The sequence below is a fragment of the Nerophis ophidion genome, linkage group LG12 (assembly GCF_033978795.1).
Source record: "Nerophis ophidion isolate RoL-2023_Sa linkage group LG12, RoL_Noph_v1.0, whole genome shotgun sequence".
Taxonomy (NCBI): domain Eukaryota; kingdom Metazoa; phylum Chordata; class Actinopteri; order Syngnathiformes; family Syngnathidae; genus Nerophis; species Nerophis ophidion.
Window position 1 is genome coordinate 16,285,508 of NC_084622.1, and position 12,748 is coordinate 16,298,255.

Here is a 12,748-nt window from a genome sequence, read left to right on the forward strand (position 1 = left end):
AAAAGGGACAAACGGTAGAGAATGGATGGATTGATATATATATATATATATATATATATATAAATCAATCAATCAATGTTTACTTATATAGCCCTAAATCACTAGTGTCTCAAAGGGCTGCACAAACCACAACACAAACCATTACCACATCCTCGGTAGGCCCACATAAGGGCAAGGAAAACTCACATCCAGTGGGACGCCGGTGACAATGATGACTATGAGAACCTTGGAGAGGAGGAAAGCAATGGATGTCGAGCGGGTCTAACATGATACTGTGAAAGTTCAATCCATGATGGATCCAACACAGTCGCAAGAGTCCAGTCCAAAGCGGATCCAAACAGCAGCGAGAGTCCCGTTCACAGCGGAGCCAGCAGGAAACCATCCTAAGCGGAGGCGGATCAGCAGCGCAGAGATGTCCCCAGCCGATACACAGGCAAGCAGTACATGGCCACCGGATCGGACCGGACCCCCTCCACAAGGGAGGGGGGGACATCGGAGAAAAAGAAAAGAAGCGGCAGATCAACTGGTCTAGAAAGGAGGTCTGTTTAAAGGCTAGAGTATACAGATGAGTTTTAAGGTGAGACTTAAATGCATTCCAGAGTACTGGAGCCCGAACGGAAAACGCTCTATAGCCCGCAGACTTTTTTTGGGCTTTGGGAATCACTAATAAGCCGGAGTCCTTTGAACGCAGATTTCTTGCCGGGACATATGGTACAATACAATCGGCAAGATAGGATGGAGCTAGACCGTGTAGTATTTTATACGTAAGTAGTAAAACCTTAAAGTCACATCTTAAGTGCACAGGAAGCCAGTGCAGGTGAGCCAGTACAGGAGTAATGTGATCAAACTTTCTTATTCTTGTCAAAAGTCTAGCAGCCGCATTTTGTACCAACTGTAATCTTTTAATGCTAGACATGGGGAGACCCGAAAATAATACGTTACAGTAATCGAGACGAGACGTAACAAACGCATGGATAATGATCTCAGCGTCTTTAGTGGACAAAATGAAATATATGCTTTATATGTGTATCTCTAAGCCGTACCCCAACTCTAGCTTGTTTCTGCCCATAACTGGTTCAAACTATACGCTACTTTGTATTAGAAATGGCAATGATGGAGGATGCATGTGCTTGTATGAGCCAGTCTGCCCCACAACAAGAAGATAGAGAAAATTAAGGAACCTATTGACTACAATGGCGGACTTGCGCAAAGCTCATCCGGTAAAACTTTACCATGTATGGAGATATCTATTCACGGCACCAATGGGGACAACGTCACAAGTGTGGCAAATTCCAAACAACTCGCTTGGAAGAAGCATGATTTAAGGCAAGATAGTTTTATAAATATCTCCCAAACCTCCATGGCTTGATTTCAAATGATGCGTCTCCCAAATACGCCAAAACTGGTACCATTCGTCAAGAAAAGTTGGTTTTGCATAACGGGTCCACTTTAATGCGATTGTTTACCATGTTCATTGTATTAAAAGTGGAACTTAGATGCTGCAGATGGTGAGATTTGCATGTCTGTGTTTCCAGGACAGGTTCAGGATCCTGACACCGGCGAGTGCATTGACTGTGAAATAGGCTGTAAAACATGTTCCACAGGTAAAAGTCACTCATAAAAGTCCTACTTTGGCATTCTTGTGTGAATATTGCACCCAAGGTCATGTACAGATATATATCTATGAAAGTCCGTGCATCCTTCTTGTCATTCTTCCATTTTTTTTTACAGAAGAGCCAGAGATGTGCAACAGCTGTGCCGAAGGTTATTTTCTGTGAGTTTTTTTTAATTTTCCTTTCATTTGATCTTTTACTGAGTGACAGTTTCTAACTCTCTTATGATGAAGGTGTCTTTAGTCATTACTTTGGTTATTTAAAAAAAACATACAATGGAAAGACCTTGGGGGGGGAGAACATTTTTATACCATTTAGAAAGTGATTCGGAAAGTAAAAATAGTCGAATCTCAAATTCCAAATGTCGCAAAACAATCCTGTAATCCATACCCATGATCCTCTACTCAGTGGTATAGTGGTTAGAGATGGGTAGGTTGTGAGTTCAAACCCCGGCCGAGTCATACCAAAGACTATAAAAATGGGAGCAATTACCTCCCTGCTTGGCACTCAGCATTAAGGGTTGGAATTGGGGGTTAAATCACCAAAAATGATTCCCGGGCGTGGCCACTGCTGCTGCTCACTGCTCCCCTCGCCTTCCTGGAGGTGATAGAGGGTGATGGGTCAAATGCAGAGGATAATTTCGCCACACCTATTGTTTGTGTGACAATCATTGGTACTTTAACTCTAATTTATTTTTACCTGGAGAAGTCCAGTCCATAGTGGATCAAACATAATAATAAGAGTCCAGTCCATAGTGGATCTAACATAATAGTGTGAGAGTCCAGTCCATAGTGAATCTAACATAATAGTGGGAATCCAGTCCATAGTGGATCTAACATAATAGTAGGTGTCCAGTCCATAGTGGATCTAACATAATAGTGTTTGAGTCCAGTCCATAGTGGATCTAACATAGTAGTGTGATAGTCCAGTCCATAGTGGATTTAACACAATAGTTTTAGAGTCCAGTCCATAGTGAATCTAACATAATAGTGAGAGTCCAGTCCATAGTGGATCTAACATAATAGTGTGGGAGTCCAGTCTATAGTGGATCTAACATGAGAGCGTGAAAGTCCAGTCCATAGTGGATCTAACATAATAGTGAGAGTCCAGTCCATAGTGGATCTAACATAATATTGAAAATCCATTCCATAGTGGATCCAACATAATAGTGTGAGAGTCCAGTTCGTAGTGGATCTAACATAATATTGTGAGAGTCCAGTCCATTGTGGATCTAACATACTAGTGTGAGAGTCCAGTCCATTGTAGATCTAACAAAAATAGTGGGAGTCCAGTCCATAGTGGATCTAACATAATAGTGTGCGAGTACAGTCCATAGTGAATCTAACATAATAGTGAGAGTCCAGTCCATAGTGGATCTAACATAATAGTGAGAGTCCAGTCCATTGTGGATCTAACATACTAGTGTGAGAGTCCAGTCCATTGTAGATCTAACAAAAATAGTGGGAGTCCAGTCCATAGTGGATCTAACATAATAGTGTGAGAGTACAGTCCATAGTGAATCTAACATAATAGTGAGAGTCCAGTCCATAGTGGATCTAACATAATAGTGAGAGTCCAGTTCATAGTGGATCCAACATAATAGTGTGAGAGTCCAGTCCATAGTGGATCTAACATACTAGTCTGAGAGTCCAGTCCATAGTGGATCTAACATAATAGTGTGAGAGTCCAGTCCATTGTGGATCTAACATACTAGTGTGAGAGTCCAGTCCATAGTGGATCTAACATAATAGTGTGAGAGTCCAGTCCATAGTGAATCTAACATAATAGTGAGAGTTCAGTCCATTGTGAATCTAACATAATAGTGAGAGTCCAGTCCATAGTGGATCTAACATAATATTGTGAGAGTCCAGTCCATTGTGGATCTAACATACTAGTGTGAGCGTACAGTCCATTGTGGATCTAACAAAAGTAGTGAGAGTCCAGTCCATAGTGGATCTAACATAATAGTGAGAGTCCAGTCCATAGTGAATCTAACATAATAGTGAGAATCCAGTCCATAGTGAATCTAACATAATAGTGGGAATCCAGTCCATAGTGGATCTAACATAATAGTAAGAGTCCAGTCCATAGTGGATCTAACATAATAGTGTGAGAGTCCAGTCCATAGTGGATCCAACATAATAGAGTGAGAGTCCAGGCCATAGTGGATCTAACATAATGTTGTGAGAGTCCAGTCCATAGTGGATCTAACATACTAGTGTGAGAGTCCAGTCCATTGTGGATCTAATAAAAATAGTGGGAGTCCAGTCCATAGTGGATCTAACATAATAGCGTGAGAGTCCAGTCCATAGTGGACTCTGGACAGCCAGCACTTCATCCGTGGCCACTGAACCTGGGGGGCAGAACAGAAAAGAAAAGAAACGGCAGATCAACTGGTCTAAAAGGGGGGTCTATTTAAAGGCTAGAGTATACAAACTAGTTTTAAGATGGGACTTAAATGCTTCTACTGAGGTCGCATCTCTAAATGTCAATAAAGACAATAATACCATTTTTGTGGTCCCTTTTATTATTGTTTAGAAAAGTATCAAAATACATTTTGGTACCAGTACCTGTACCAAAATATTGATATCAGGACAATCCTACTCTCTGACTGATGTCATTTTTTTCAAATATTTTCGCAATCAACTGATAACCCCCTGGTCTAATGAATAGTTTTATCTACGTTGTCCTTTGTCAACTGCAGATATTTGCCATGTTGCAGTCAGTCCCATTTCCGGTTCTATTCCTCCTCACCATCACGGTCATGTGATTTCATTACGGAAAATATGATAATTTAAAAGCAAGCACTGATCTGAATCCTGGCATGATGATGGTTGGAAGTACAAATGTTTGACTTGTGAAGCATATTTTGGTCAGAATTAAACATATGTGAGGACAACTGCACTCAAAGCTGCTCTGAAATCCTTACTTGAAATGACCTTGTGTGGCAAATTACATTTTATGTATCATTTTCAGTGTTTCACTTCCCTAATCAAACTCCTTTTTACTTTGTATCAGCGGTCAGAGAGCTTAAACAGACCTCTGATTGTCAGCTTCCTCCCCCACGTTCTGGTATCATGCGAGTCCGGTTACCTTCCATTCAGATTGCGACACTGTTACCTGAGCCATCGGGAGCTCAGAGGGAAAGGTTTACTTCAAACAGGTAATATTACCGACCCACCACCCATTCTGCAGAAATTGTAAAATTGATAGTATTGCAAAAATAAAAAATAAACATTTAAAACAAGTGGAATGAGGTGAAATCTAATGAGAAAAAGTGGCAATGTTGACACAAAGCTGCCATGCATGTGATGACTGATTGGCATAGTAATGCCGGGTTTGTCCCTCCGTGGATGTGTCGACAAGAACACAGCAATGGTAAGTTTAAATGATTTATTAAACTGAACAAAAGCAGGCTACGAACAAAAAGACTGGAGCTAACAGACGAAATAAACCAAGGGCGCTAGCATAAAAGCTAGGAATGGAAAACATAAAAACTAAGACTGGCACAAAGGCACACAAAAAAAAGGAAAAACAATTCATCGGCGTGAGAGCTGGAATAAAACAAAGGTTTAGCGTGAAAAGCTAGCGAGAATATACTTACATATATTCTTAGAGACAGCAGATTGTTCAGATGGACCAACATCAATCTACACTGATGAACATAACCTGTGGAGTTTCTCAGGGCTCGATACTGGGACCCACACTATTTATAATATATATTAATGAAATATGTAAAGCATCAACGCTGCTGAAATTCATCCTCTTTGCCGATGATACAACAATTACATGTGCAGGTGACGACGTGAAGCAACTTCTGACTTCTGTAACTGAGGAGATGATCAAGTTAAAAACTTGGTTTAATGCGGACAAATTGTCTTTGAATTTAAAGAAGACCAAAATAATGCTCTTTAGCAATCGCAAAAGTAATATACCGATCAGGATTGTTATTGATGATACACCAATAGAATATGTTCATCAAAATTATTTCTTAGGAGTAGTAATAGATGAAAATATCTCATGGAAGCCTCATATAAGTTACCTGAGGAAAAAAGTTGCTAAATGTGTTGGAATGATGAGGAGATCATGTCATTTATTGAACACCAATGCTCTGCTGTTATTATATCATTCATTTATCATGTCATATTTAACCTATTGTGTTGAAGTCTGGGGAAATTGTTATAAATCACATCTACAACCTTTAGTCACTCTGCAGAAAAAGGCCATCAAGATTGTTTCCAATGTTCACTACAGACATCATTCAAATCCACTATTTATGAACTTAAGGCAACTTCAACTGAACGATGTGATCAATTTTAAAACTGCTCAAATTATGTTTAGGGCATCCCAAAACTCTCTACCATCCAATATACAGAACCTATTCCATGACAGAGATGATCACCATAGTTACAGTTTAAGAGGAAACAACAAATTATATTTGTCTAAATTTAGAACCACTTTAAAATCAATGTGCATTTCAGTGCGTGGAGTCAGTCTGTGGAACAACTTAGGGGACGAGTTAAAAACATGTTCTAGCATGATTCAATTTAAAACACTGTTTAAAAAAGAAGTACTGAAGAAGTACGATGAGGAAAGAGAGTGATGCCCTCAGCACAGAGCGATGGAAGAGAGGTGTATGGTCGGAGAGTGTTTGGGCCCGTGTGTGTGTGTGTGTGTTTTGTCTCGTCTTGTCTTGTCTCATGGTATTGTTAGTGTACAGGAGTTTTTCTTGTTTTGTTTATAGAGTATTGTTTTTGTATTATATTGTTTATGTCAAATGTGGAATGAGTGAGAGGGGTTGGGCTATTATAAGCAGCTGCTTCATCCAACCCCTTTTCAAGCCTTGCATAAATATATTTGCCAACATGTAAGAAAAACAAAAACTGTGTATAGTTGTACTGTGCAGGTTTGAAATAAATATTTCAATTCAATTCAATTCAACATGAAGTCAGTCAATACTGTTGCTAGAAGGCAAATTTATGGACCCAGACTGAACAAAGAAAATAGGAAAGCTTATATCGGGAGAAATCAAGGAGAACCAGGTGTGTGTAGAAAACGAGGAGCAGGTGAAATCAATGTGTAACCATGGTAACGGACTAAACAGGAAGTAAGTGGGTTCAGAAGAGAATGAAACAAAGGTGGAAAAATAAAGATGTGAAGATCTGAGTCACGGATCGCAACAATGCAGGCAGTTTTATTTTTATTTTTGTCTTTAGTTTCTTTTTCCATTGCTCAAAAAAAAAAGGACAAAAAAAATCTATGTTATAATGAATTTATACTTAAAAATTATTCATTTAAAATGTTTTATGTGGAAAAAATATTGCATATGTTGTGTGGTTGCCATATAAAAACATCAAAGTTTTGACAAAAGTGTCACGCCTATGGTTCATGTTTTGTTTTGGTCATGGTATGTTTAGTTTTTTTGGACATTTAGTTCTATTTTGCATTTCCTTGTTTGTCTTACCATGCCAACTGATTTAGTTTTCTGTCATGTCTGATCATGAGTTTTGTATGGCCATACAACCCTGAGCATCCCCAATCTCATTTGTTCTCAAAGCTAAGTAGTGTCTGGCCTGGTTAGTACTTGGATGGGAGACTGCCTAGGAATACCAGGTACTTTTGACCTTTGAACTCTAAGTTCCTTTTTTTTTCACTTCGTTTTGTTACCATGACGACAGATCGGTTCACCTGTCTTGTCTCACACCTGTTTTCACTAATCATGTTCATTATTTAAGCCACAGTTACCAGGTAGTCAGTCTGGCAACATCACCTCCTTCAGGACCGCGATTATCTGCTTCATGCCTTGCTATGCTGTTTATTTTGTCCACATAAGTTTTTGTCAGTCATGCCATAGCACAAGTGTTTTGTTTCATGTTTGTAGTTTATAGCCTTTGTGCTAGTCTGTTGTTTCATAACCCAAGTTTTGTACCTCCATTGTGAGCGCTTTTTGTTTGTTCCTGTTTTTAGTTTATGAGTAAATAAATTATGTGCCTACTTTCACGCCGTTTCCACTCCATTCGCTTCGCACCTCGGGAAAACAACCAAAGTCCAAGCCTGACAAAAAGAGCATAAAACAAACAAAATAATACTTCAAACTTAAAATCGACATTGAAATTTAAGTGTTTAAAGTAAAAAAAACAACTAATAAAAATGCATCACTTTATGAGTGGGGAACCTTTCAGATCTCAAATATATTTAGTAGGATTTTATTTAACTTTTCACTGTGATTACTCCAAAATATTAAATAATTAAAATCAATGGTGTCCTGCATTTTTGATGTTTGAGGGCTTTAATTGCTAAATAAAGGAACTCTCCTGAAGGAATCAATAAAGTACTATCCATCTATCTAAATACGGCATCTTTCAGTTTTACTATAAAAGACAAAGTTGTCTTTGTTTTACTTTATATCAACGTCAAGTTGATATAGAGATTTACTGTAAGCATTAAATAAAAAATAATAATTTGACTTATTTTTAACATTTTAGTAACTGAGACCCTCTATGCTCCTCAGAAACCCTAAGGATAAAAATTTTAAAAATCCATATATTTTGTTATGGTTTGACAATAAAAAATATCAAAATGACCCCCGCATGCTTAAATTTTTCCGTTTGCGGCCCTCTGTGGAAAAAGTTTGGACACCCCTGTTTTATCTGGTGTCTTTCAGTTGGAAATGACACGACAGAAAGGTCAAAGGTCATGTTGACTAACACACGAATGTCATGTTTCAAAGTTATAATTGCGAATAAGTGAGATGTGAATACATCAGAATGTTTTTTTTTGATTGAAATATGTATTTTTTTTTAATACTTTTCGGTACTTTTCTAAATAAAGGAGACCACAAAAAAATGTCATTATTGGGTTGATTTTACCCAAAAAATCTTAGGGTAAATTAAACATATGTTTATTATTGCAATCATTAAATAAAATAGTAAACATACAAGACAAATTGTTTTTTACTATTAACTAAGCTCCTAATTAGTCTGCTGACGTATGCAGTGACATATTGTGTCATTTTCCATTCTATTATTTTGTCAACATTACAAGGGACAAGCTGTAAAAATTAGTCATTAATCTACTTATTCATTTACTGTTAATATCTGCTTATTTTCTGTTTCAACATGTCCTATCTACACTTCTGTTCAAATGTAATAATCACGTATTCTTCTCTCGTTTGATACTTTACATTAATTACATTAGGATCATACATTGGTCGTATTCAAAGTCCTCAATTGTCCAGGGGACGTATTTACGCAGTTTATAAACATAATATGAATTTTAAAAAGGAAAAAAGACTTTGTTATGTTAAAAAATATCGATGTAATCATACTAGTGTCGACTAGATACGCTCTTGTATCATTACAGTGGATGTCAGGTGTAGATCCATCCATGGCGTCTGTTTACATTGTGACACCGGTGAGTTATGGTATCCTCTCACGAAGCAGGTTTAGCTATTCCTCGACTTGTAAGTAACTTACTTTATTTGTCGCATTGGAGGCGAGTATTACAACACTGCCGACTGCGGATTGGTTGTCTTAAAGTACCTTCTTTGTGAGGGCACTTCAGTGTTTTCATATTCACCTGTATCGTTAGTTTTTAAGCCAAAATGCGTCATTTCTCACTTTTCTGTTTCCACCTAATTGTCTGCTTGTAAGCACTCTGTGTGCGTGCGCTGCCAAACATGCTTCACTGCTCATAAAACCAGCATTGTCGGAATAATTGTATCTAAGATATCACAAAAGTTTGTGTTTCAATGAGTTCCCGGCGAGAATAAAAAAGCTGTCTTTGAGATTACCAAGAAGAAGGCTTGTAAAACTCCACTCTGTAGGATGGGAAGCAACATGGAGGTGTTCTGTTACTTTGATGTATTGTATTCAACAGTAAGATATTGTCTTGACCCGGGAACCATGAAGCAGAGAGGAAGCAGGGCCTAGCTCACCTCAAGGCGACCTTTTTCTTTGAACTGTTTGGTGGCCAAAGGCAGCATCTGTTTATGACCCCCTTCCCTTTAGAAACAGCTGTTGACATGTAATCAGGGAAGGTCCATATAAAAGAGGAGGCGTACAATCTTTCGTCAGAGCGTGGTGGGAGACTGTACAAAGAGTACAGCCCAGACGGTTCTCCTCAATTGAGCTGAATTGAATTTTGTCTCTGTTTAATTCCTTGCTTCTTGTCTTGTTTAATAGATGTCATGGTGCTAGTACTAGTAGTACTATACTAGTATACCATATAGTATACAATATAATTGTTGTGGTTTTATCGCCCAGGCCTAATTAAAATGTTATAATTGCAAATTGTCATCAAAAACAGATGGAGAATGTCCGATGGGATGCATTGTGGTTGTTTTTTTTGTGGTGTAAGGCGCTGATGTGAAAGTAATGAGCGTGTTGGAGTGGTGTGGCTCTGTGAAGAAATTATGGATGTTTGGCATTTATTGACATTTAGCTTCCTCTCTAAGGAAATAAGAAATGACTTGGACAACACTCAACAGGTTTGGTCTCCTGGCCTGAAGCTTAACTTGATGGCGCGGCCACGGCGTGTTTCAGCGAACGTACGTGCACACTAGTGAAGGGAAGAGGTGTTGCTTTGGTAATGCTGTTGTGTCCCGATGGAATGGCGAGTCTAATATTTGCACAGAGGGGCCCTCAAACATCCCGCCGTTTCTCAAGTGGTGCGTTGTCAGAGACGGCGTCGGGTCCGCGCCAGCTGCTATTGTGGCGGGACTTGATGGATGTGGTGCGGCGCCTCCAGCTGTTCCCCCTCAAACAGCCCATGCATCTTAGCGCCATGGCAACGCCACAAGAGATCGCAGCCAGTGGCGGGACTCTTATAAGGGAAGTCGGCACAACACACTGAGAGGATTAGCGGATTGTGGCTAATCAGCTTGCTGCCTTTCACAATTTGGCTTTTCGGAAGTAAAGTGGAACCTCTCAAACTAACATTTTCTGGAAAAATATGCCTCAAAAGTTAATTTTTTTTACTTGCTGTGACACAGGCAAGGGCATGCTTACTCATTACATCATGGGACGTCAAAGTTTTTAATTCAGGGGCCACATTGGCTTGAAATGATTTGGCTTCTATATATATATATATATATATATATATATTGTGTGTGTGTATACTGTATATGTGTATATATATATATATATATATATATATGTGTGTGTATATATATATACATATGTATATATGTAATAGTTTGATGTTGTTGCGCGATATTATGAACGAGACAGGGTGTTATCTTTTATTTTGAAGTATTGGTTTTATTTTGAAGAACCGGATGTCCGGTGCAGGAAGTGACTGCCTTTTTTTTTCGGATTTTTACTTCCTCTTCTATCAGACTTTTGCTGATGAGGTAATAGTTCTTCATTGCTCTGTGTTTCTTGTGTAAATATTATTTCTAAACTTTCATAATACTTTAAAAGTTAAAACATTAATGTTGTAGGTATAAGTGATGTGTTGCTTTAAATATTTCTTTATGCACAATTTTGTTAAGTAAGGATTAGAGCGTCAAATGTTTGAAATGTTTGGTCATAATTACACATGGTATTTACGCAGGTATCACTCAGCCAGAAAAGTAGAGACCTGTGTATGTGTTTCATGTTTCCAACAAAGGTGGCCAATAAAGGATGAAACAACGGAATGGTGGAGTGTCTCCTACTTAAAAAACTACACAACGCAGAATAAGACTCACTATATCTATATCTATATATATATATATATATATATATATATATGTATAATATGTGTGTGTATATGTATGTATGTATGTGTGTATATATCAATTTGTATGAGCCAATGCTTTTGCCTCATATTTGATTAGTGTTTATTTTGTAATCACCCTGAATAATCTTTGTGATTAATTCATGGTTTCATATCATTCGACAAGGTTTTTTCAGGCTTGCCACTGACAGTTTGTTTGTGTTTTAGTTTTTTCTCTGTGTTTGTTTAGTATTTCCTGTTTTTAGTTCCTGTCAGCGCTGTTTTCCCCTCAGCATCTGGTCACACCTGGTCTCAATCAGCCCACCCCTATTTGTACCTGCTTTCTCTTCCAGTCGAGTGCTGGATTATTTTCGCTCTTGTCGTTTCTACATGTCACGTATTGCATGTCACTTCTGTATGGTATTGTCACTTCTGTCGTGTCGTGTCGTGTCGTTGCAGCATAGCGGTAAGCTACAATTCGTTAGATGTCTGTAGCTTACTGTTTTTTGGTTCCCTGCTTCCTATTTTGTCTTTGTACAACACGTAACGACTTCTGTTCCCTATTTTGTTTATGCTAGCCTCCATGCTAAGCCTTTTGTTTTTGCTAGCTTCCATTCTAAGCTCCATTTATTTTCTAGTTCCCATGCTAGCTCTTTTTGTTTGTTATCCAACCACGTGTGTGCTTTTTGTTTGTACCCTTTGTTTGTTTTTTGTCTTAGAGTTTGAAATTAAATCATTTTTTCTCACGCCATGCCTGCCTCTATCTCTGCATCTTATATATATATAAGATGCATGTGTATATATATATATATATATATATATATATATATATGTATGTATATACAGTGGGGCAAAAAATTATTTAGACAGCCACCGATTGTGCAAGTTCTCCCACTTAAAATGATGACAGAGGTCTGTAAATAAAATTCCCATTAACTTTTTGTACAAGAGCGGGGGAAAAAAATAAGCACAATAAGTTTGAAAAAAAAGAAAAGAATGGAAGTTGTATTGCCAACAAAACAGTGGCAGGTGTCATTTCATCCAGCTTAATTCAGGTGGGCGGCACCTGTCTCCATCAACATCCATCTTCCATTCTGTCACTTTGAAAGCTCCATTTCAAATGTCACAATAGGCCAACATATTGGCTTTTAATTTCGGTCAATAATTAATTGAAGAGTTTTTTGCTGGCGTAGACTTTGCTTGGAATTAGACAGAATACTGTTGAGTATGCGTGAATATTATGTTTGGTATTACACTCGGGGTTGTTTATTAACTTTTTTTCCTGGCCAGTTTCAGACAGCGGTGTCGCAAGCACTGTCCCCGCAGCACCTATGAGGACTGGAGCAGGGGGCTGTGCTTGTCCTGTCCCACATCCTGCACGGACTGCAGGAGTGACGCTCGCTGCCTCGCCTGCCAGCCTGCTCACTTCTTACATG

General features: G+C 38.4%; 1 protein-coding gene across 1 annotated transcript in view; it reads left to right on the forward strand.

Annotated features, from left to right (window-relative positions):
- The window catches only part of LOC133563031 (proprotein convertase subtilisin/kexin type 5), a 59,270-nt gene that overhangs the window by 18,041 nt on the left and 28,481 nt on the right, over window positions 1–12,748 (forward strand). Inside the window, exons 3-5 of the mRNA XM_061916939.1 lie at window positions 1,536–1,604; window positions 1,732–1,774; window positions 12,603–12,748. Of these exons, the coding sequence (XP_061772923.1) occupies window positions 1,536–1,604; window positions 1,732–1,774; window positions 12,603–12,748 (258 nt within the window). The remainder of the gene's footprint in view (window positions 1–1,535; window positions 1,605–1,731; window positions 1,775–12,602) is intronic.